The sequence below is a fragment of the Callorhinchus milii genome, unplaced genomic scaffold, assembly GCF_018977255.1.
Source record: "Callorhinchus milii isolate IMCB2004 unplaced genomic scaffold, IMCB_Cmil_1.0 Scaffold20, whole genome shotgun sequence".
Taxonomy (NCBI): Eukaryota; Metazoa; Chordata; class Chondrichthyes; order Chimaeriformes; family Callorhinchidae; genus Callorhinchus; species Callorhinchus milii.
In genome coordinates this window covers 11,237,293-11,263,582 of record NW_024704761.1, presented here as the reverse complement: position 1 = coordinate 11,263,582, position 26,290 = coordinate 11,237,293, and the positions used below count along the sequence as shown (strand labels likewise).

At 45.1% G+C, this 26,290-nt stretch overlaps 1 protein-coding gene across 2 annotated transcripts in view; it reads right to left on the bottom strand.

Annotated features, from left to right (window-relative positions):
* b3gntl1 (UDP-GlcNAc:betaGal beta-1,3-N-acetylglucosaminyltransferase-like 1) overlaps positions 1–26,290 on the bottom strand; it is an 87,003-nt gene that overhangs the window by 43,213 nt on the left and 17,500 nt on the right. For both annotated transcript variants that reach the window (XM_042342529.1, XM_042342528.1), the window contains exon 7: positions 23,136–23,231. In XM_042342529.1, coding sequence (XP_042198463.1) covers positions 23,136–23,231 — 96 coding nt within the window. The remainder of the gene's footprint in view (positions 1–23,135; positions 23,232–26,290) is intronic.

Sequence of the window (26,290 nt, the reverse complement as noted above, 5' to 3'; positions counted from 1 at the left end):
GACAAAGCAGAGCTCCCCCCAGCAGTGCAATCAACAACAACAACAACACAACAAAATTACATTTATAGAGCGTCCCAAAGCGCTGAACAGTCAGGGGTCGGGACCCGAGCATGGGGGTGGGGTGGTGTGGGGGTGAGGGAAGGCAGAGAGGTGGGAGGGCGACCAAAGGCACGATCAAAGAGAAAATGCAGCATCGGCCGAGACTGTGTGAGTTCAAAGTCCGAGTGCGGGCTTGAACCGACAACCTTCTGACTCACACGCGACAGCGCTACCAACTGAACCAAGTTTGTACAGTTACTGGATTAGAAAAGTGCGATGCTTCGACGTGATATGAGAACTTTGCTTCATAAATAGATCGGCCCAGATCTACTGACTGGCACGTCTGAGGGTTAATCTTTAAAATAAACTTTTTTTTTGTGTGCTAACCGACAGCCTGACACGCAAATTATTACCAGTGAGAACGTGAGTGAGTGGAAATGAAAGAGCCACCATTTGCATAGTGTGACACTGTGGTTAGAGTCCTAACATGTATAATTCTTCTCAACATATTCATCATGCAGAAGATAAGAAGCGGAGAACTGGAGATATTTGTAATGTAACTCAGAATTATAACACTGACTCATTTATTACGGAATACAGCAAATATGCTGAAAATATCTGGATAATTTGGTGAGCGACTGAGGACTGAATTTTCTGCTCCAGTTCATACTTTCTTAACTGGCAGCGAGAGACGTCTGCAAAATACGAGTCTTTTACGTTTGTTTAAAGCTGCGCGGGAACGAACGTTCTTTGAAGTAATGAACTTGGGGAAAATAAAACCAAATCATAACAATAATAAACGACAGAGAACTGGGACACAAGGTGACCCTGTGCTAAGGCAGGTTTAGACAATACAGTGTTCCCTCTCCCTCCATTACTGCTCACACCTGGTCTTTGAGCTCAAGTGCCAAAGTTGAACCCACACTCTTCTGACCCAGAGGAGGGTCCTACCAACTGAGCTGAGCTGCCACCTGCATTATACTAATAATACCATTGTGAACGTAACCTAACGACCTTTTCATCTCTGTCCTAACCAGGGCTGCAAGGTCAGGAGCTTCGGTAAATGGAATTGTGCTTTGAACAACGACTTTAAACCTGTTCTGCCAGATACGTTTGGTTAGTTTGCACTGTTGACCAATCGCCAAGAAATTAAGATTTGTTTTACACAGCGTGTCGTCAGGGAGAAAGAAGGAATTTGCCTCCAAAATACAGTCCCTATACGTTGCAATAGATCCTGTGGAGGGTTTTGAGACGTCCTCCCAACACAAAAGACGTTATGTTAAAGGATTCTTATAATTCTTATTATCTCAAAGTGTTTCACGATCACTACTAGGGAATTCATTTGGAAAACTACAGAAATGCCGGCTCAGAGCAAAGGTAAGAATTTGCCGAGCATTCTGCTTGCTCTGAACTGATATAAGAAAATAGTCTAAAACCAGGCGGAATTTCTGGCCCTCATGACTAATGGGTCAAATGTAATTCCCATTGTGACTAATGACAGTCCTCGTTGGCAGTGTAACAGGGATCCATATTTGGGATTGGTCGCTATTTGATGTACTGTGATCCAGCTTCAAGACTCTAGTTAACAAGCTTAATATTCCGCCTTTCCTATAATAATAATAATGATAATGATAATCCTTGCATTTGATACAGCGCCTTATCATGTCATTAAGACGTCTCAAAGCGCTTCACAGGATAGAGTGTGAAGTGAATTGACTGTGTATTTTGTAGGTGAAACGCAGCAGCAGTGTCCCACAAACAATCGTGGGTTGAGTGACCACATTTATTTTTGAAGGGTTTATTAAAGTGACCCGCCAATTGACTAACAACCGGGTTCCTACTTACTGCTAGGTAAACAGAGGCGAGTGGAGTAAGGAAACTTACCAAAGGTTTCTCCCTGCCCAGGAATCGAACCTGGGTCCTCTCGCTTGCGAGGCGAGTGCCTTAACCACTACACTATAATGTGATTGTCTAAAACTGTACTCAATACTCCAATTCAGGCCTCACTGAGATCGTGTACAATTTGATGCTTAAAATGACAAGATTATCACTCTTAAGAACATGAAGGATCACACAATGCAGGTGACATTCTACAGACGATGCTTGTCTTGCGCACACTGGTTGGAACGCGCTCCACAAAGGACTTTGTCCGCTTGTAGGCGTTGGCAGACAATTGGAGAAATCAGTGTACTCTCAGCCCTCAGGGGCAATGGGACTGTTGACAACATGAAGTGATTAGTCGCTGGCTCAAAAAATTAAATTTTCCTCCATTGTGAACTCCTTTCCACAATCCCGATGACTGCTTCTCTGTGCTCCAAGCAGAAACAAGGAGTTTGCCTAATTTTCCACCGATAAACCAATTTAACGCTCAACAACAACAACCTGCTCTTATATATATATACACAGGGTCATGACTGATGTTATTGTGGACAGCAAGTAATGAGCTGTGTCAAATCTTCGGGCAGCAGCTCAGGGACACAGTGGGTCTCACAGAGCTGCCTGTGTATTAGCGCAGAGATAAAGAGCCGTCAGTCAGCCTCTGCCTTCATAAACAACAAGCCAAGAAAAAGACTCTGGACGTCTCACATTACACAGATACAACAACAGGAGGACGCGGGGTTTAAGAACCTCAGCGTGAGAGTAACGACTGCCTTGAAAAGTCACGTCTCAGTGAGGGATATTAGTTACACAACATGGTAAATAATAACGAGACGCCTGGCTTTTGATTTGACGCAGTGCCTTGTCACGTGACTGAGACGTCTCAAAACGCTTCACAGAATATATTATACAGTGGAACGCAAAATACCGCAGATGCTAGAAATCTAAAACAGGAAACAGAATGAAGGGTCGTGGACTCGAAACGCTGACTCACTTTCCACTCTCCATAGATGCTGCCTGACCCGCTGAGTGTTCCCGGCCACTTCCGGTATTATAAAGAGGATTGACTGTATAGTTTCTGGGTGAAACCCAGCAGCCGGTTGCGCACAACAGTGTCCCAGCAAAAGCACGTAAGGGACGAAGGTAGGGAGGGAGGAGGGAGGGAGGGAGGGAGGGAGGAAGGCAGGGAGGGAGGGAGGGAGGGAGGGAGGGAGGGAGGAAGGCAGGGAGGGAGGGAGGGATGAAGGCAGGGAGGGAGGAAGGCAGGGAGGGAGGGATGAAGGCAGGGAGGGAGGGAGGAGGGATGAAGGCAGGGAGGGAGGAAGGCAGGGAGGAAAGCAGGGAGGGAGGGAGGGAGGGAGGAAGGCAGGGAGGGAGGGAGGGAGGGAGGGAGGGAGGGAGGAAGGCAGGGAGGGAGGGAGGGAGGGAGGGAGGAAGGCAGGGAGGGAGGGAGGGAGGGAGGAAGGCAGGGAGGGAGGGAGGGAGGGAGGGAGGAAGGCAGGGAGGGAGGGAGGGAGGGAGGAAGGCAGGGAGGGAGGAAGGCAGGGAGGAAAGCAGGGAGGGAGGGAGGGAGGGAGGAAGGCAGGGAGGGAGGGAGGGAGGGAGGAAGGCAGGGAGGGAGGGAGGGAGGAAGGCAGGGAGGGAGGAAGGGAGGGAGGGAGGGAGGAAGGCAGGGAGGGAGGGAGGGAGGGAGGAAGGCAGGGAGGGAGGGAGGGAGGGAGGAAGGCAGGGAGGGAGGGAGGGAGGGAGGAAGGCAGGGAGGGAGGTAGGGAGTTGGAAGATTCACAGATGGACCTGCATTTGAGACCTGCCTCTGCTACTCCTGCAAAAGACTACAATACGTAGAGCATCGGGAGAATGTCAATGGTGAGTCTTTTGGTACCACGGGAAAAAAACTGAGTTAATAATCACCTTGAGATACCTGCTATTTACCAGAAAGAAGTTTTGCAGTTTTACAGCGTTTTAGCATGTCAAAATAGCCCAAGGTGCTTCACAAGCAACTTTGTAGACGAACAGCAGACCCCAACTCTTTGAGATGCTTCCCGTTTCAAGTGAGAAGGAACAATGTCAGCCTAACAAATCTGCCCCGTTTCTGTAAAGCTGACGTTTCTGAGCTAAAGCTAATTGTATAGCTCAGTGTACCAATTAGCGACAGTTACATCTCCCAAATTAAGAACTTCACCACCCGGCTTTCTGTTCTCCCTTTGTCATACCGCTTCTGAGTAGTGCTGAATGTCTAATGGTTACTATAGTCATCAGCAAAAAAAAACAGAATCTGCTTACCACACCNAAAAAAATGTATTCCAGCCCTGCCCTGGACATTAATCATTCCCTGCTGACAGACCTTTAATAGTTTTCTTGAATGAGACGCACAACGATAGAGAGTTTGCCTTTTGCCCCACAGCTGTTAGTAGGTGTAAGTGATTGAAAGAAGCTCTGCTACCCCTGTAATGGGCTTCCACCAGAACCAACCCCTTAGTTATCAGTCATTAGGCACCTCCTGAATATAAAATTCGCCCACAAAATACACAGTCAAGTCGCTTTACAGTAGATTCTATGAAGACGTCTCAAGGACCTGATAAGCCGCTATATCAAACGTAAGGAATGCACAACACACTGTGCATCATACAAAATGCACAGAACGACATATTAAAGCTCATATAATTCAATATTTTGCAACCAAAATAAAACTGTAGATGTGTAGATACTGCATATGGATTGCAGGGCAGTGATTTACAGGTGCAATAGTCGTCCACATTAACATAGACTCTGAAATCTACAGATTATGGACCTTCAGTGTCCTCTGGGCAGTAAAGTCTCCACCCTTCCTCCCCAATCACTCCACCCGCTGAGAGATACGTTACTCAGAAGCTGAAAGGGCTTTTCTGTGGCGTTGCCAGTTAAAGCACTAATCTTAAAATTAGAGTTAAGGACGGTCAGAAGTGAGATCGGAAGATATTCCTTCACCCTGAGGTTTGGGAAAACGTGGAATGACCTGCTCGAGAAGGACTCAGTAGCAGAATCGATCGGGCTGATTAACAGGGAGGCAGATAGTTGCATGGGAAGTAAATGTGTTAAAGGGTATGGAGAAAAGGTAGGCAAATGGGATTAAGAGATCAGACAGCTTCCAGTGAATTGGCAGAACTGGCTCGATGGGTTAAAGATTCCTGTAAAACTTCAAGGGACTATGCTTTGTTTCTGAGCCAATAATTGCTGTCACTCCAGCCAGGGTTAATGAACCATTGGCGCACAAGGATTTGGAGAGGAACAAGGCTGTATAGTTTTGAAGAGGAAGAAAAAGAATATTCGCCCACAATGGCATTCGTCCACAAAACAGTTACTTCACATTACACTGTATCCTGTGAAGCACTTTGAGATGTCTTCCCGACGTGAAAGGCGTTATACCAAATGTAGGCATTACTATAGGATTATTATGATAAAAACGTGCAAGGAATCGGGATTAGGAAGAGAACTCCAGTGAAGGCGCTTGCACCATCATGGGCTCAATGGAAAAAATGGCCCCTTTCTGTTGCTGTCACTCTCAAGATTTGAAGTCTTTGAGTGGGTGTCTCTCTCTCTATCCGAGAGAGGATCTCAAACTGTCTGTTGCATGCGGAAGTGTATTCAAAGCACTTCACTTTAAAGCTTACTGAAATGCGGCAGCTAATCTAAGCAGTGAAAGGGCTTTGGGACCCTACCCTGTGTGAGGGGAGGGCTATATAAATAAATACAAGTTGTTGTTGTTGTTGGAATGTCACACAAACCACCTTGAAGTGAATGACTCATTTATCTGTCGGCTGGGATCTGAGGAAGACAACATCATTGGATCCTTATCATCGACCCAAACAGGGAAATGTGATGCCGGATTCGGTCTCGTCTGAAGGACGGCACCTCTGGCAATGCAGCACTGCTGTAATCCTGCACTAGGCTGCGAGTCCTAACTTGGGGCTCAAACCCACAACCTTCTGACTCCATAGGTGAGTGGGTTGCCAAGTGTAGAATGTCACCACACTAAATCTTCCCTCACTCCCTTCCCTCCCTGACGATTTAATTTATGGCCTTTTTTTTTCTTGAGAAGCAAAAAATAATTATATTACAGTACGAGGCATAACTTGTCCTACTAGCAGCTAAACAAATCAGCTGCCTAAGTCATCCCGATGCGCTGTTGCTCAGCCTCTCACTGTCTGGTTCTGGGTCATGTGCAATGTTATTAAAAAACAGGTTGTGGACCTGTCTGTTTAAAAGGGCGCTGAGAAAAAAAGCGAAGAACATTTTAATACTAATTCTAATCCTTGCATTTGATATAGTGCCTTATCACGTCTTTGAGGCATCTCAAAGTGCTTCACAGAGTATATTGTAAAGTGAATTGACTGTGTATTTTGTGGGTGAAAAGCAGCGGCCAGTTTTAATGAGAAACGTTACATTTAGAAGATCACTTTGCCCCAGGTTCAGACAGGCTGTCACAAAGTCCATAGATCCACAAAGTCCTGTTACCCCCACCCCCCGATCCCTGACCCCCCCCTGACAAAAGAGCGATACAGAGGAGCTGAAATCAGCTGTCAGAGATGTACTTCACCTCCTCACTGACTCCGTCCGTGTTACAGAAGATATGGCACCGAACATGACAACGGATCATTATCTGCCATGAAAATCCTGGCGCTCACACACACGCAAACACACATACACACACCGATCCTCTGTACAGTCTAAACACAGTTAAACACTTACACTGAATCCAGAGAAGTTCTTGTAAATACAATTATCATCATTCTTCCACATTTCAGTTGTTGCTCAGTGCAGTGTAGGAAAGAACATGGGGTAAAGGGACTTTGTGGACACCCTGTAGTCAAACTGAGTCTACTCTGTAGCTCAGCCTGGGATCTGTCCTCAACTTACCTGTATGCACCTGGTGCAGATCATTTGTTAGCTGTTTTCTCTCTAACCCCTGGGGTTCTGAGGCCAATTGCAATGACCTGACTGAGATCATCCTCTCAACACTGGCCACGATGAGAAGTTGGGACCTTCTGTGTCTATGGGACTGAGTGACTGTGTGTAAACTCAACACTTGGTGGAGTCATGTAGCTCAGTGGTTAGAGCATTCGCCTCGCAAGCGAGAGACCTGGGTTCAATTGCCGGCAGCGTGAAATGTGAGGCAAATTTCCTTACTCCTGTGTTGACCTGGCAGTAAGTAGGAACCCGGTTGTTAGTTGATTGGAGGATCATTTTCCAGGGGTAATAATCTCTCAATAAAAAATCTGGTCACTCAATCCACTACTGTTTGGAGGACACTACTGTGCGCAATTACCTGCCGTGTTTCACCCACAAAATATACAATCAATTCACTTTACAGTATATTCTGTGAAGCACTTTGAGACGTCTGGTAGACGTGATAAGGCCCTATATCAAATGCAAGAATTATTATTATCTTACATTTGGTACAGCACCTTTCACATCAAGGGGACGCCACAAAGTGCTTCACGGGATATACTGTAAAGTGTAGTGACTGTGTGTTTTTGAGGATGAAGGCTGTGACACAAATTGCCTACAATCAGCCATGAAGTGCATTTTACCTGTGCCACAGTGTGTGAGAGAGAGAGAGAGATAAAGAGATAGAGAGATAGAGAGGTTGATCAAGCATGTTGATCGTGTCAAAGGGAGTTCAGAGATAAAAAATAAGCGGTAATCACGTGTCCCAAAAATGAGTCATCCTTGCACCAAATAATGAAATCGACCCAAAGCAGATGCTCGGTGAACCACAAGTGGAAAAACTGAACCAATGCAAAAGAGATTGACAAAGAGGATCTCCTGAGGACAATTCGCTTTGATCTGCTGACTGATGAGAGCTGCCATCACAGGTTTGCCACTCTCAACCACAACAATAAAGTCAACGTGATCGTGCCCTTCAAGTAGGTTGGCATCTCGGAGCGCTTTGCAATGACGGGGTTGAATACGGTACTGGGCAGCGTGGAGAGAGGGCGGTGGTCAGAGATTTGTTCGAAAAAACTTAAAGATAATAGAGAGGGAGGGGGGTCGAGACGGAGATGTAGAGGGAAGGAATTCCTGAAGTTAGGGGCATAGAATCTAATAGCTTGGACACCGATGGTGCAGAGAAGGCAGGGGATATTCAGGCATTGCAAGACTGTCCCCTTTTCCTCTGGGATAGGGCGAGTGCTGTGATTTACAGAACTCCCAGGGACAGTGGTTGTGGTCGAGGCACCGGAATAACAGAAGCAACAGGTCGACGTTGCAATGGAACAATGATAATGTGCGTATCCTGAAAGGCTGTGATCATAATGGGTTGAGGGGAACCTCACACGATCCAGTTGTTAAGCGCTCTGCGACTCTACCCCTCGTGAAAGGCTCTATATAAATGCAAATTGTTGTTCTTTTTGCTGTTGGAAACGCAATTTAAACTAATACCTGACACCTGAAACTACATTAAAATGATCAGCATAAACAGCTGATTGGTGATTTCTTTCTATAGGTAAGACAACTGAGAGTGGGAGCCAATAGAGGGGTTCTTAAGGTTATGAGAAGATTCAGTAAGGTGGGTGTTGATAAAGCTGTTTCCACTTGTTGGTGAGTCCAAAACTAGATATAAGATCAATGTCAGATAGCCAATAGCAGATATAACAGGGGGTTGAAAGAGGAACTTACTCACACGGAGGGGGGTAAAAATGTGGAACTTGTTGCAGGAAACTGTGGTTTGAAGCAAATGCATCAATGTATTTAAGCGAAAACGTCATGTACACGTGAGGGGGAAGGGAATAGTGGGATAAAGATGAACGAACTGGGCTTGTGTAGAGTATAAACACTGACATGGACCATTAGGGCTGAGTGGCCTGATTTTTGCCATATCACTGTATGCTTTACTCTCCTTTCCTACTTCTATCCACAGAACCTTCCCGACCCCCACACCACCCCACCCCATCCTAAACCCCCACCTACACACCCACTATGTGATTGGGGTCCCCAGAAAAGAGACAAAAGAAGATTCACCACAAGAAAGAATATAAGAACATAAGAAATGCTAGGCAAAAAAACAGACCAAGGTCCATCTAGTTCTAGCCTTCCTGCTGGTCGCATGCACATATGTCCCGAACTACCTATGTACTGTATCCCATAGTGTTTACATTTCTACATAACTTCACCACTTCGAAGCATCTTCAAGTGTAATTACCATCAAGTGCAATGACTGAGTATTTGAGGAAAAAAACAACAGCCACTTGGAACAAGAAGGTCCCACAAAAAGCCATGAGATGAATGACCAATTACTACAGTGGATTATTTGGCCTGGACGCTGGGAATCTCCTCTTTAATGTCCCCCTGAACAAGCAAACGGAACCGTGGTTTAATGACATCTCCAACAACACTGCGTTTCACCACTGAAGTACCAACACCACCAACAACTTGCATTTACATTGCACCCTTCACGTAATGTAAAGTTTTCTGTGCAGTGACACGGTTGGACAGCGAGCAAGGGAGAAGGGAAGGTGACCACAGATGTGGTGGTAAGGGTACGTTTTAAGGTGGGGTATAATGACAGGTGGTGAGGGAGCACGAATAGAGACAGGGAGTTCCTGAGGTGAGGGGATTAGTGACTCAAGGCTATCAGCCCAGACTGTAAGCTCAGGTGCCAATGTACTGTTGCCCAACAGGAAGAGTAACAGCAACTGCGCAGCAGATTGTTTCAGCCTCCGCCAGTCTTAAGAGAAACGTTTTTATCCTTCGATCTTTATGCAGTTCCAATGCTACCTCTATGGAGTCCTGTAGCTCAGTGGTTAGAGCACTCGCCTTGCAAGCAAGAGACCTGGATTCGATTCCCGGTAGGTCAGGGAGAAACCTTGGGCAAGTTTCCTTACTCCACACGCCTAATAATAATCCCTCAAGAAAAAAAATAATAATAAATTGGTCACTTCAATCCATGACTGTTTGTGGGACGCTGCTGTGCGCAATTGGCTGCCGCGTTTCGTCCACAAGTGTACTACAGTCAATTCACTTTACAGTATATTCTGTGAAGCACTTTGAGATGTCTCGAAGGATTATTATTATTACCTTCAGATGTAATCGTTTCAGCTTTGTAATTTGGGTCAAAAGACATTTTTATTTTCACATTTAAAAGATCTACTTCAAGTGATGGTTGGACACTGAGCTATTACACCTGAGGTTGTACAACCTGCCGAGCTATTATTGTCCTCAAAGCTGCCTGTATCAACTTGCTTTGCTATTGAGCGCTGACTTTTAACCCTTGCAGTACCAGTCCCGTTTCTGTAGTGGTGTACTGGAATTAAAGAGAGCTGCAGTTGATTTAACGTTGGAGCAGACTCTCTAGGCCAAATAATGATAATAATCCTTGCATTTGGTATAGCGCTTTTACATCAGGAGGATATCCCAAAGCGCTTCCCAGGATGTACTATAAAGTGCAGTGACCGCGTTTTTTTTTGTGAGCAAATGCAGCAGCCAGCACACAATAATATCCCAAATGCAGAATATGAATGACCGATTTCATTTTGGGAAGAATTGTTGGCCAGGCCACTGCGAAAAGCTCCTTTCTCTTTTTGAATATTGTCCATCTCGGTTTAACACGTCATAATAATAATAATCCTTGCATTTGATATAGCGCCTTATCACGTCATTGAGATGTCTCAAAGCACTTCACAGAATGTACTGTAAAGTGGAGTGACTGTATATTTTGTGGGCGAAAACAAAGCACAGCACCTCCAACATCAGTGAGGTGTCAGCCAAGACTATGAGTTCAAAGTCCAGATGTGGGGCTTGAACCAGGAACCTTCTTCTGACTCAGAGGCGAGAGTGCTACTGACTGAGCCAGGCTGACACACGACCAACGCAAACATACAATATTGTGGTTTCGAGGACGGGTGTTCTGGAGTGGATGAAATCAGATAGGCTTGAAGGGCGTCATTCTTCATTCAGACTGACCTTGTGATCTCAAGCTACAGTCGGCTTCAAGCTAGTCTTTGGGAGCAAAGCAAGGTTCGTGAGCTTTTGAGCACTCGGTAAATAAACGTTAGTGACTTTAGACAAAGCTTCTGCGAAGCTACACCCTGAGTTGCTGTTCTTGCTCAACACCGTGGGCGAGGCGCCAGTATTATCTTCATGAGTCACACTGTGCCCTGACATATATCCTGAACATGATCTGAGGGCCGTATCCGTTTTAGATTTTAGATCCGTTTTATTGCAAGAGGAAGTTATTCGATTCAGTCACTTCTCTGTTTCGTGGTCTGGAGCAGATTTCTTCTCCGTCATTTATTTTCCACCAACATGGCCCATCTGGTGCTTTCTCCTCCTCTCCTCGTCGTTAAGACTTCTTTATCCTACGGAGGCCTGGGGCACGTGTGGAAATGACACACGCACGCACACAGAGTTTCAAGAGTGACCTTGGGGTAGACGTGGAGTGGTTATGGGGGAAATTGGGAAATATCCCAACTGCCCTCGTGAATGGTTCCTGAGCGCTTGTGCTGGAGGCTAGCTGTGCCACTGGAGAGCTGCCTGCTCTGATTCCATTCCCCTGCCTTTTCCTCACCGTGTCCGTGCTGGTGCAAACTCCTCCACTGGGCCTGTCTGCTCTAATCCTGTTCCCCAGCGCTTTCCCCATCATGTCCGAGCTGGTTCTAGCTCCTGCACAAGTGCTACCTACCCTTATAGTTCCTAGTGTTTACTTTAATACCTTCCCCCCAAAACCCTCTCATATTATTTTCCTTCAAGTGTTTAACCAATTCCCTTTGAACTGCTGTTAAGGAATTCTCGTCTATGAGACAGTTGTGGTCAGCATTTTTGGTTCTAACCAAGCCTCAAAACACAAATAAACCCTCTATTCAATTAAAAGCAGTATAAGAAAATCACTATTTTGCAGTCCAGCAATATCCCCCTCATGCAAGGCTTTGAATTAAAGATCAGAGAAAGTGGGATTCAAGATCTAAACCACATTATCACAATTTTTTGATTGTAAAAATGAAAGAATCATCTGCGGATCACGTTACTCTTTGATGCCTCCCAACTGCCCCTGGGAGGGAGACCCATTCATTAAAGGAATCTTTGTCGTCCTCGCGTCTCAAGGACTTTTGTGCGTCCTTGTATGACACACTGTATCAGGACAATGTTAAACGGACTGACACGGTCCACATTCACTTCACCAGCCCCACACTCAGAAAACTTCAAAAGTACGGAAAATGCCTTTTTTGTGGATGAGGAAGAACTCGATTAAAATGGCAAAACGTTTGAGGTCTTTTCCTGGAGTGGTTTACATGAGTGGCTTTTTATTTCAAACTTTTAATCAGGTTTGTTCCATCTCTTTCATTGCTGCTTGAAGTTGCTCCGACTGACTCTCCTCAGTCCCTCAGCAACTAAAGCATATCATATCAAGGTGATAAGAGACTTAATGTAGGATGACCTCTGAAAGGATTCATTAATAAGGAATAATATTTATCTTTGCATTGAAATTTGGCGCCATTGATGCCACGTGGACGTCTCAAAGCGTTTGATGGATTGGCTGTAGAGTGTAGTGACTGCTCATTTGTAGGCTAACGCGGCAGCCAATTTGCGGATAGCAGTGGCCCACAAACAGCCATGACGTGAGCGACCAAAATGTTAGAAATCACCACATATTACAGCTGGGAAAGGGGAAGTGAAATCCAGCACAAGCAAGATGTGCCCAGTGACCTCCTTCTGTGCTATAGCTTTTCTGCAGTTCTGAGGTCTCAGTGTTAACAGACGGATAGTTTTTGAAATTGGATATGAATTGGCCTCCGTTCTCAAAGACAAAGTAAAACATTCACCGCAGGCAGTGTCGATGAGGGAGGGCACGGAGACGTCCATCACACAGGTCCTGAAGTGGATGTTAATCTCAGCGAGACAGCGCTCTGGACTCTTGCAAAGTCTGCGGCCAACTTCTACTAAACAGACATTTTAGTGTTTAGACAAAACAAGGGCCAAGTGATGGGCTCAATATCTGACCTTCTCTGACAGTGTTTACATTGGCATCAAGGACATGCTCTGAGGAACTTCACCCAGGTACCAGGCTGAGCATTGAGCCCAACACTGGGGCTCATATTTGCCTTCAGGCACATGGGGAGATCAAACTGGAACACAAGCTGAAAGCTTTACTTAAAGGCTTAGAAACGTTCCCACAAGACCTCAGCACTCCAGCGTAGTTTACTGTTTTAACTGATAATAATTCCTTCAAAAAAAATTGGTCTCTTCAATCCACGACTTTGTGGGACACTTGTGCGCAATTGGCTGCCACGTTTCACCCACAAAATACACAGTCAATTCACTTTACAGTGTATCCTGTGAAGCGCTTTGAGACATCTCGAAGACGTGATATGCTGTATCAAATGCAAGGATTATTATTATTGTTATTCTACGAATCAGGAGGACAAGGGATAACGTTCGCTGCTTTTCACTGGTCTTTCCGACTAAGAAATCGCACTTTGTTCCCCTGCCCTGATATTTCTAGAATGCAAAAGTAGGGTGCGAGCAGATGTAACGAATGTGGAGGGGTTTGGGTGTGTGTGTGTGGGAGGGGGGGGCGGAGGGGAATGGGGGAAATAAAGCATTTCTATAAGAGGCTGAGACCAACTTCATTTAAATACGAGAATTGAAACGGCCATGAATCAGAAACTTGTGTGGGTCTGAACTCTGCTGTACAGCGAGGCTTATGAAGTGGGTGGCTCCATGTGTCACTCAGGGCGATGAAGCAGACAAAGAAAGTTCATCTGATTCTGGTGTTGACATTTATGTGTGTCTCAGCAACTGAGAATTTGTTCATTTGGCTCTATCGGGCTTTGCCTGCAGAATGCTGCATTAACCCCTTCACCAGCTTAAGTCAACAACAACAACTTGCATTTATACAGCGCCCCTCACACAGGATAGCGCCCCAGGGTGCTTGACGGTGGCGGAGGACGACTCTGAGCAGGGGGAGGGGGAGGTGACCGTAGGCACAGTCGACGAGGAAGGTCTTCAGGCGGGACCTAAAGATGGGGAAGGAAGGGATAGAGGAAGTGTTCCAGAGTTTCGGGGGGTAGTGGCCGAAAGTGCGGTCACTAATGGTGGAGCGGAGGGCACCAGGGACATGCAGAAGTCAGTGTCAGCTTGGCTCAGTTAGTAGCACTCTTGTCTCTGGGTCAGAAGGTTGTGAGTTCGAGTCCTAATTGGGCCTTCAGCTATCCAGTCCTGTAGCTCAGTGGTTAGAGCACTCGCTTTGCAAGTGAGAGACCTAAGTTCAATTCCAGGCAGAGGGCGAAACCTTGGGCAAGTTTCCTTACTCCACACAGAGCCTAATAACAATCCCTCCAAAACCAAAAACAATAATAAATTGGTCATTTTCAATCTACGACTGTTTGTGGGACATTGCTGTGCGCAATTGGCTGCCGCGTTCGCCCACAAATATACAGTCAATTCACTTTACAGTGTGTTCTGTGAAGCGCTTTGGGACGTCCTCCCGACGTGAAAAGCGCTATATCAAATGCAAGGATTATTATTATTATTATTATCCAGTCCAGTGGAGCGCGACACTACAATGCAGGGTGGTGCTGCCTTCCTGTTGAGATGTCTATCTCTTGGACATTAAAGATCCCCTAAAAAAAAGGAGGGAGAGTTTCTCTCGGTCCCCTGGCCTCCAGGAAAATCCAGCTGTTTGCCTCATGGTTGTTTGCTTTGTGTTGGCGGTGTGTGCAGAAGGACCCCATGTTTGCCCTCATTGACAGGAGTTGACAAAAACAACTCTAAAGTATGCTTTGATGTGTAATTCACTGTAAGAAGGCAAGTTCTTTCTTCCTTCTTAAATATGGAAGAAAACTTGAGAGGGAACAACAAGCAAAGAACACTGTCCTTTCATATCAATAAACCCAACTAGTTTTAACATGGCTCCTTTACAGAAAAGTCCTTCAAAAGGCTGGGTTACGCTCAAAGGTTTGAAATCTTCTATGAGCTCAATGATACTGTCAAAGCTCTGCAGTTTCTCCAAACTCTTAACTAGTGAAAGAAAACTCCTCAGTTCCAACTATACTTGTACTTCCTGATTTGGTTAGATGCCTTTTCACTTCCCTGTGGCTCAACAGTCAGAAAAATGAAGAGGAAGAAGGTCCATAGAACTGCCCGAGAGACCTGGAGGGAAGGGAACCAAGGAAGACATACACCTGTGATGTTTTGTTGGAGGTACCGTCCTTCTGGTGAAATGTTGAACCGGGGTCCCTACGGGTCTGTTTAGGTGCACATCAACATCAACAACAACTTACAACAACAATAACAACTTACATCAACAACATAACTTACATCAACAGCAACTTTCATTTACATAGCACCCTTCATCAGGATAGCATTACAATAGGATAGTGCTGATCATTATACATCCCAGTGTCTTCTGGTGTCCCGACCAACAATCCCCCCGAAAAATATTGCTCCTTCACTTCATGGTGATTTGTCTGACACTGCTGTATGCAAATTGGCTGCTGTGTTTCGCTCACAAAATACACAGTCACTACACTTTACAGTGTATCCTGTGAAGCGCTTTGAGGCATCTCGACAATGTGATGAGGCTCTATATCAAATGCAAGGATTATTATTAATATTATATCAAATGTATCCCTGCGGGGATGTGGGGAGTGAGTCTCCCTGACCCAATGCTGGTTTGTTCCGCCATGTGCAAATGGCAGCGATTTGCTTTAAAACGTCCAAGACGAGAGTTGAGTTGGAGTGCTCGGCCTCGCTACAGAGAGGGAGATGGACACCCCAATCCCCCTCCCCCCAGGTGGATGTGGGGTCAGGGTCCGGGCGGATGCACAGAGCGGGGACAGCAGCCAGTGGTCGAGCCCAGTCAGAGGAGGGGGGGAGAGGAGGGTGTGGGGAAGCACGGCGCTGCCAGGACTGATGGTCGGGATATTAAAGGTTGAGAGGAAAGGAGGAAGCAAAGCAAACAGTGGACCTGCTGGGCTTCAGACGAGTAAAAATAAGGCTGGTTTGAAGAATCTATGAATGACTTTGTGAAGCTGACAGCTCCCGAGCAGGATGAAGGGCTGCCCTCTTCCCCAACCTAAACGAGAGCTGCCAACGACAGGAAATGGCAGCCGCCTGCGTCTGTCAGCAGATGGTTGGTGCACTGTCGCTTGTCTGACCCGTAGGCCCCTCGTGTTTCCCCTCGTGTCCATCCTCAGCTGCAGCCCTGCACACAGCCAAAGGGCACGAACAAAACCCCATCTGACGCAGACAAAAAAGCTCAGAGACTCCACATCCCCCTGGTGAGCCTCGAGACCACTGCAATACCCAGAGTCCTGTGGAAACCTGTAGCTCAGTGGTTAGAGCACTCGCCTCGCCAAACGAGAGAACCCGGGTTCGATTCCCTGTTGGGGCGAAACCTTAGACTGAGTTTCCTTACTCCACTCACACACCCACACACACGCCTCTGTTTACCTAGCAGCAAGTAGGAATTAGTAGGGAGTAATAATCCTTTCGAGAATAAAAAAAATTGTTAAAAAAATTTATTTTGGTCACTCAATCCACGGCTGTTGTGGGCCGCTGCTGTGCGCAATTGACTGCCGCGTTTAGCCCACAAAATATACAGTCAATTCATAGTATATTCTGTGAAGCGCTTTGAGACGTCTCGAAGACGTGATAAGGTTTTATATCAAATGCAAGGATTATTATTATTATTACCAAAAACGACTAGGGAGCAAGGAGTAAATGTTATGGAACCGGCTCCCCTATGGAGATGTTGGAAGCAGAAAGTGTGGATTCTTTCAAGAATAAATTAGATAGATTTCTGTTCGTAAATAATATCTCAGGATACAGTATATAGTTTGGGACATGACATGTGCAAGTGACTGCCAGGATGGTAGAAGGTGAACTGGATGAACCTTGGTCTCCTTTCGTCTAACAAATTCTTATGTTTTTATGCATTGAAATTGATGAATTGTGGAAAATTCTAAAACTCTCTCCTGATCCTGAAACTGATGCGTGGATAATTGGCTTCTAAATAGAGGCTCGTGTTCCAGAATTATCCCAAAACCATCTCAAGGATTAACAAACGGCAAAATACTACAGATGCTGGCAATCTGAAATAAAAACTGAAGTCGCTGGGAACACCCAGCAGGTCAGGCAGCATCTATGGAGAGAGGAAAATGAGTTAACGTCTCAGGTTGATAAAACGTTCGGCGAAAGGTCATCGACCTGAAACGTTAACTCATTTTCCTCTCTCCACAGATGCTGCCTGACCTTCTGCAGGTTCCCAACAACTTTTCTGTTTTTTGTCTCAGGGGTTAAGGCCGGGTGAAACTTTGGGCTTCAGAAGTTAGTTAGTTCGACGACAACAATGTGGTTCCTAAAAAAAAATATTTTTTTGAGGATGAGTGGGGGTTGTCCCTATGATTTAAAATATAACCCCCAAACCACATTATTAAATTAAAAGAAATAAGTTAAATATACTCTCCTGTTATTTTTCGTTCCATTTTCACTTGTCTTTTATTATTTTTACTATTTTACTGTTAGTATTTTACTATGAAATCCTGTTAAGAAATACCACAGATTAGCTCCCAGTGCTTGTTGCATGTTTCAGCTCACTGAGATGCTAACCCAACTTGAAAGTTCTAGGTTTGGACTCTCCAACACGTGGAAATAGCCCATCAATGTCCACCTTATTGAATCCTTTCAATATTTTTAACAACTCTAGCAGGTCCCCTCTTAATCATCTCAACTCTAGAGAGAAAAGCTCAACCTGTCCAATCTTTCTTCATAGAATCATAGAATTATACAGCACAGAAGGAGGCCATTCGGCCCATCGTGTCTGTGCCGGCTCTTTGAAAAGAGCTTCCAAATCAATCTCTCCCCATAGCCCTGCAAACTTGTCCTCCCCTTCTTGACAGCTATATTTACTCATCTCAGGTAAGATCCTTGTAAATCTATATTGTACTCTCTCCAATGCTATAATATATTTCCTGTAATGTGGCCAGAACTGTATACAGTACTCCAAATGTGGTCCAAACTACTGAAACTACTGAACGCATTACTTTGCTCCAGAGTGCGGGGTGGTGGGAGAAAGGGGGGGGGGTGGGAAGGGCAGTGTAAAATTTCTTCTGATAAACTAAAACCTTGTATTTGTTCCAGGTTTCCATGGCTACTGCATGATTAATGCACTCAACAGGCGTATAATAAGACTCTGATGCTCCGTTCACCCAATGTTTCAGCTGAGAGATACTCCTACAGTTTTGTCGCTCACTGGAGAACAAAGGCAGTGTTTAACAGAAAGAACAACTTTGTCCAAAGTTTGCCCAGAGTGCGAGACTGAGGCTAAGAGAAACAGTCTTAGATGATGCAAAGTTACGAGTTCAACAATCCCTGGTGGTTGAACGGCAAGACCGTATCTATCAATTGAAGCAACAAATTGTGGTCTCTCTTTGGCTGAATTTAGTTAAAGGACCAATTGTGCCGGGAGCAGAAATGATTTTCATTAAAGATTTTTAAAAAAAAATTAAAAAGAGCAGCCAAATCAAATCCCCTGAAATTTATTAAGGAGAAAAACTATACTTTTAGCTCAAGGATCCAAAAAAAAGGTTCCTCTCGATCGAATTTGTTATCAGTCTGTTAATAGTTATTTAATTCCCTCATTCAAATTACGATCTGGAACACACTGCCCGAAAGAAAGGGCGGTGGATCAAAAGGGAATTGAATATGGACTTGAAAAGGAAAAAAAAATTGCAGGGCTACAGGGTAGGAGTGAGGGAGTGGGAGTTGCTAGCATTTTCAAAGAGCCAGCACAGGCATAATGGGCTGAATGGCCTCCTTCTGTGCTGTAAGATTCTATGATTCTATGAAATTCCTGACCCAATCTGTCTCCACTACCTCTCTGGTTAATCTCTGGTGGAGTCCTGTAGCTCAGTGGTTAGAGCACTCGCTTTGCAAGCGAGAGTCCTGAGTTCAATTCCAGGCAGAGGGCGAAACCTTGGGCAAGTTTCCTTACTCCACACAGAGCCTAATAATAATCCCTCCGAAACAAAACAATAATAAATTGGTCATTTTCAATCTACGACTGTTTGTGGGACATTGCTGTGCGCAATTGGCTGCCGCGTTCGCCCACAAATATACAGTCAATTCACTTTACAGTATATTCTGTGAAGTGCTTTGTGAAGTCCTCCCGACGTGAAAAGCGCTATATCAAATGCAAGGATTATTATTATTTATTATTATTATTATTTGACACCTCCATCATTCTCTGTGTAAAATAATTCAGCCTGTCTTTTCACCTGCCCTCAATTGAGCTCTAGTCTGTGCCTCCTTGTTGTGCAGATTGTGACAATATTAAACATATTAGTGAGGCTGAGTTTATTTATACCCCTTGTTTTTCTTTGGTCAGCCAGATGTCACCTACACATGGAAATCTCCCTGTGTCTGGAATGGTACGCGCATTCTCCCCGGAGAGACACAACTTTGCAGATTGGCCAGTGCCAAAGGCTTGGGGACACCAAAGGGCGTGTGGGGGTAACTGCTGGAGATAGCACTTGAGCTTGTCGCTTGCCATTGAGAGCTCTGTCTAGCTTCCCGCTGCTTATCCAGCTAGAACCACCCTTCTGGTTAGAGTGCTGACTGGCGAGGTTAACAAGAGTTGGGTAGGAAGTATCCTTGCTCCCAATTATACCCCTCAGCATCCAAAATACTTCAATACGATCTGAGATCTGCTAATTCAGCACTGACCAGAAACTGAACCTGGAAATGCCAGCTCTGTTCTGGCCCTGTGCCACAAGTGGCAGCACTTCTGCCAAGTCAGACACTGCAACACCACGCATTAAAACATTTAAAGTCTTGTTTTAGGGGAAGGGGGAGGGGTCTTTGCTTTCTGGGAGGGCACGAGATTCGGAATGTAATTATTTTGGTCTGTGAAATATGTCAGACGAAGATTAAACAAGCTGAGAAAATATTGTTCTTGCTATTATGTTGCAGAATCAGGTTAGGAAAGTCCTGGCACATTGTTGGGTGAGATAGTGCAGTGGCCATACCAGAACAGACGGGCTTTGTACATTGCTTAATCAAATAATAATCCTTGCATTTGATACAGCGCTTATCACGTCGTTGAGATGTCTCAAAGCACTTCACAGAATATAATGTAGACATTGGATTCACTATATAGTTTGTGGGTGAAACTCGGAAGCCAATTGCGCACAGCAGGGGCCCACAAACAGTATTATGTACTTTTATTGTCGATAGCATTGCTCTTCAGTTTTCACACTGCTTTATTCTAACGAGCAGTCTATGCTCTTCCTCCCCGTAAAAACTAATCCTTGCATTTGATATAGCGCCTTATCACGTTGTTGTGTTTCACAGGCTATAAAGTGAAGTGGTATCACTCTGTATATTACAAGGCAAAGGCAGCAGACAATTTTCACACAGCAACATCCCACAAACAGCTATGGAATTTATGACCAATAGTTTTATTTAATCTGGGAGGAATGTTGGCCAGGACTCCGGGAAATACTTCCTTTCGAATAATGCCGTGGAATCTTTAATGTCCACCTGAACAAGCAGACACAACCTCAGTTTAAGGACGGCACTTCCAACAATGCAGCACACACCCGGCACTGCGTTGGAGTGTCAGACTACATTGGTTCCAAACCCCAACGTGGGGTTTGAACTCACAGCCTTTTGATTCGGAGGCGGGAATGTTGCTTGCCGAGCCAGGCAGACACAAGGAAACACTTCAGATCAGCATCTTTTTCCTGTTGCAGGAGCCAACTTCAATCTGGGATTTGTATCCCAAACCTTCTTGCATTGGGAGCATCACTGTAAAATAACAAAATCAACCCTTGCATTGGAAACAATACCTTTCCCATCAGATGGATGTCTCAAAGTCTTCACAGAATAAATGTAGTGACTGTCTTTTGTAGGCAAACACAATAACCACTGTACAGTACGTCATGGGAAATTTACAAACTGGAAATCCAGCTCAAATCCTGAGCTCTCTCTAACAACAACAACTTGCATTTACATAATGCCCTTCACACAGGGCAGTATCTCTTAAGCAGTGATTAATGACACTGTCAAGTGCAAAACTGAGTCCTGTCCAATTGTGGGGAAGGGGCAAAGGTGCAAATAAGCAGAAACTCCCTGAGGTTCAACTGGTTCTGAACAGACTCCATTGGCAAAGCCAGACTTGGACATTTAGACAATGCAATAAACAACTGTGGCATTGCTAGCCAAAGGTCTGACAGGTCCACAAGAGTGTGTGTGGAGGGAGGGTGGGGAGAAAACAGCTGCACACATCCAAACTGCCTGGTCACTGATTATTTTTCATCCAGTTCACAGCCCGACCAGTTGATAATCACTCCAATAATTTGCCTCCACATTCTGTGTGTGATGTTGAAAGCTCCAAAGGAACATTTAGTCAAACACGGTTTGAATGTCTGGACGTGGAAACCGCCTCCTCCGAAAGGCTGCAAAAACTGCACTGAATGTCTGCTGCCTGGGAGCTTGTTCCATTAACACTCGCAGGTTATTCGAGGGTTTGATCTCCCCCCCAACCCTGGGTCAGTGAATCTATTAATCACAATTTTTTTTTGTTGCCATGAATAAGGTCTTAAGTTTCTCAGCTCAGCAAAAAGACGTGCTCCAAGCTCCACTTCATATGAAAACAATTTGAAATGAAAACATGTGGCGTCTTCCTCCACCCCCCACGCCCCCCACCACTACCACTTCCCCCCAAACCCTGCTGTCTGAGATGGGATCATAGAAGAAGCTCCTGTTGCCCCAGCTGGGAAATGGGTACACAGTGTGTTGTCTCCACAACCCAGAGGAGGAGGAAGGAGTGGTGGGGGGTGGGGTGGGGTGGAGTAGTGGGGAGAGAAAATGAGAAAGAAATTGCACAAATTAAAAAGATATTTCGTCTGCAAAGCAGATACACTGCATAATGGATTATGAGCAAATTGGAATGATAGAGCACAACAAGAACTTGCATTTACATAGCGCCCTTCACATGTGGCAGTGTCCCAGAGCGCAGAACTCCTACGATGATGTAGTAGGATAAGATCTACACAACACAATATACATTTATACAACCCTTTCCCATCGGGAGGACGTCCCAAAGTACTTCACAAGCCAGGGGAGATCTGAATCCTAATTTAATTCATTAAATAATTCTGGCATCTGATACAGCGCATTATCATGTCGTTGTGACGTCCGAAAGCGCTTCACAGAATATACTGTAAAGTGTAGTGATTGTATATTTTGTGGATGATGTACAGTCAATTCAAGAGAGAAGAGTATGCTTGGCGGGAGGAAAGATGACGAGGAGCGGGGAGGGAGGGGGCAAGATGGGGTGGGGTGACTTCTGGATGGAGTTCCAGAGAGTGGGGGCAGAACGGCTGAAAGCTTGGTCACCTATGAGAGGGTGGATAGGGCAGGGGGTACAGGTACAGTCCGGAGGGTTGTGGGCTTGAATCCAAACTGTGTTGGGTTAGCTGATCTCATCCACAGCAGCAGCTGGGCTCCAACTGGGCAGAGTGCCCCATAGATACTCGTTAAAGATCCTGTGACGCTATTCAAAAAGAGAAGAGAGTTTCTCTCTCTCTCCCAGTGTCCTGGCCAACATCCCTCCAAATAAAATTGGTCATCGTTTCATGGCTGATGCGGGGACATTGTTGTTGGTAATTGTCTGCAGTGTTTTCCTACAACTACACAGTGACTCCCTTTCACAGTAAATCCTCTTTGAGACGTCCTTCCGAGGTGATGAGAGGCTAATCCAAATGCAAGGATTATTATTATCATAATGGGAGAGAATTCCGGTCTCCACATCATCGTTTACTCCACCCCCTAACTCCCACCCTCAACATAATAATAATCCTTGCATTTGATATAGCGCCTTGTCACGTCTCAAAGCACTTCACAGGATACACTGCAAATTGAATTGACTGTATATTTTGTGGGCGAAACACTGCGGCCAATTGCGCCCGGCAGCATCCCACAAACAGTCGTGGATTGGGTGACCAAATTATAATTTTTTTTAAATACACGTGTCTACGTGTATGTACGTGTGCACATATGTGTCAGGTGAGGACAGGACTCTGATGCCCTCGCAGATGGATAAGTTGCACAGGTGATTGATGCCTATTATGGGGCGAGACACTGGAGGACGCCCGTAGAACCGTCTCTCAATAGAAGCCAAAGAAAAAATACAGTCCAACTCCCCGAGGATGGTGAGAAGCGATCACTCTCTATCTTACCTGTGTAAACAGCTGCTCTTGTGTCAAACTGTTAATCCAACGGGTGTAGCGCTCAGTTGAATCCCCTGGATCTCTCCTCACTTGACAGCCAATTATCTAAGATGACAGAGATACCAGGTCACGCCCCATTTCCAGGAGAATATGAAAATAAAACAAACAAAATAAATCCTCCAGCGACGCCTTTGATCCACACCACAAAGGCGACAGCCTCTGACAGCGGTGGTGTGTCACTAAAATGCCCAAGGACTATAGCATAGCAAAACAATACAATAATTGTGGAGTCTCAGTGGTTAGAGCACTCGCCTCGCAAAGGGGGAGGACCTGGGTTCGATTCCTGGTAGGGCGAAATGTTGGGCAAGTTTCCTTATTCCACACGTCTCTGTTTATCTAGTAATTGTTAGTCGATTGGCGGATCGTGGAGTCCTGTAGCTCAGTGGTTAGAGCACTCGCTTTGCAAGTGAGAGACCTGAGTTCAATTCCAGGCAGAGGGCGAAACCTTGGGCAAGTTTCCTTACTCCACACAGAGCCTAATGATAATCCCTCCAAAACAAAAACAATAATAAATTGGTCATTTTCAATCTACGACTGTTTGTGGGACATTGCTGTGCGCAATTGGCTGCCGCGTTCGCCCACAAATATACGGTCAATTCACTTCACAGTGTGTTCTGTGAAGCGCTTTGGGACGTCCTCCCGATGTGAAAAGCGCTATATCAAATGCAAGGATTATTATTATTATTATCATTTTTCCAAGGGAAATAATTCCTTCAAATAAACAACAACAATAATAATTTGGTTAAGTGACCACAGTCAATTCACTTTGCATCATATTCTGTGAAGCCCTTTGAGATGTCTAGAAGACGTGATAAGACACTGTATCAAATGCAAGGACTATTATTATAATGATGATCCTGTTGGATAAAGCATAGATCTTGTCAAACTGTCTCAAAGCACTTCACAGATAAACTGATGTAAAGCGCAGTGGCCTGGGGTGTTTTGTGGGTGAATTTGGTAACAGGTATTTTGTCATATTAATTAATTCTCTGGCTGATTAGTACTTGCTGAGTGCAGCAGGGCAGATACATTGGGCTGATTGATCATGCAATTTGGCTGAAATTAATATTATGAACAATAATAATAATCATTGCATTTCACACAGCGCTTGATCACGTTAGTGAGACGTCTCAAAGTGCTTCACAGAAGTGAAGTGAAGTGAAGTGAAGTGGATTGACTGTGTATTTTGTCGGTGAAATGCGGCAGCCAATTGTGCACAGAATATTAAATATAACAACAAAATATGAATACGAAAATAAAAAATAAATCCTCCAGCGACGCCTTTGATCTCCAGCAAGAAAACCGACAGACTCATATATATATATTAATATATCATAATTTATGATAATGCACACTTTTAATATTGAATAGAAATCCCCAAACCCCGGGATTTGGGAAAAAATTGTTACGGTCCTAGCCTCCTATCCACAGTCTCCATTATTCGACTGGCTGTGCATCTGGCACCACTTAGTTAATAACTAGAGAAGGTATATCTCTGGGTAAGGTTTAAGAAAATCAATATTTCATTTCCTGCCAAGGGAATGGGCTCCTGCAAACAGGAAGTCAAGAGCACAGAGTTCAAAACAAAATCCCGAGATGAAACAGTTCGAATTTAGTGNTTTTTTTATCGTACAAAAGATGTTTAATAGCAGAGAACATCCTATGAATATAAACTCTCCCCCTTCAGCAAAATAACCAGTTAGTAGGAGATTGGCCGATGTAGAAATTGCCTCTTTTATAGGGGCTTGTGTCTAACATGCATGGAAATGATCGTGGATGAAACACGTTTTCAGTTACAATGCAATACAAAATTACATTTGTGAGCGCCTTTCAAGTCGGGAGAACACCCCAGGGCGCTGTTACTCTAAATCAGTTCATTAATTCATAGATAATAATCGTCCTAACGTGATAATTATGAATGCTTTTCCTCAGTGTCCACTGATGCACTCTCACAGAGTCCTATCTATTAACGCTCTCTATGGTAGTTTTTTTGGCCAGCTGGTGTCTAACACATGCAAAAACCATCACCGTGCTCAACCCCAAGGGGAAAAGACAAGTAAACATAGTTTTGGCTGCTTAGACTCCAGCAGGTACCCCAACACACACTCTGGGGTCCCCAAGCCTTTGGCTGTTGACAACCTACGCCTAATACTCTCTGAAATTAGATAAGACTCTGAAATTAGGTAAGCAGGATTGATCCCTCCAGCGGAAGAAAATGCGTGTTCCATTTCAGACTTGGGAATATTTTGGTCAGCCAAAATATTTTGGTCAGTCAGGGTGTCTGACACACGCGGAAATCCATCATTTTGCTTAAGAGTATCCAAACCAAACTGAGATTTCCATCCATCCCACCTACACATGGACATTCCAGAGATAGATTATTGGAATGGAATGCGCTCTCTCTCCCTGAAGGAATGCATCCTGCTTAGCTAATTCCAGAAAGTATTAGGCGCAGGTTGGCAAGAGCCAAGGCTTGGGGACCCCAGAGTGTACATTGGGGTAACTGGGTCTAACCAGCCAAAACCGGATAGCTTGCCATTGATATTGCTGTCCAGCAAGATTTCCCATTGCTTGTTTACTACCCATTAGAGCTTTGGCTTGCAGGGTTAACAGAAGCTGAGAGAGATGATTCCCTGTCCCCAGTGACTAGTTTGCTGTTCCAATGAGCCAGGCTGGCTGTGCTGTCATCAGCATTGCTCTAGAATACAGTGGCCTCGTCTGGCTCAGGAACTGGACTACCGAGACTGGATGTGAGGGTTGCCACGTCACCTTGGGGCCACTTCAGCTCCAGGGAGACCTCGCTTACCTCCCCCCACAGACGATAGGTATCCTAGCTTGCCGTACCCCCGAGACTGAAGATAGCAAGTCCCCATTGCAAGACCGACCATCAGGAAAGTGGGAGACCTTTATCCCATCTGATACAAACTGGATCAAAGGTGAAAGGTTTACTGCTTCCCAATGTACACTAACACACAGTGACACCGAGACCACCAACATATTTCGCAGCCTATTTATTCCTTACACATTCCAGCTTTCAGATACCCAGTGCCAAGGCCACAGACTGACTGCATTCACAGTAACCTTTGCAAATTCTTCCTGCTCCC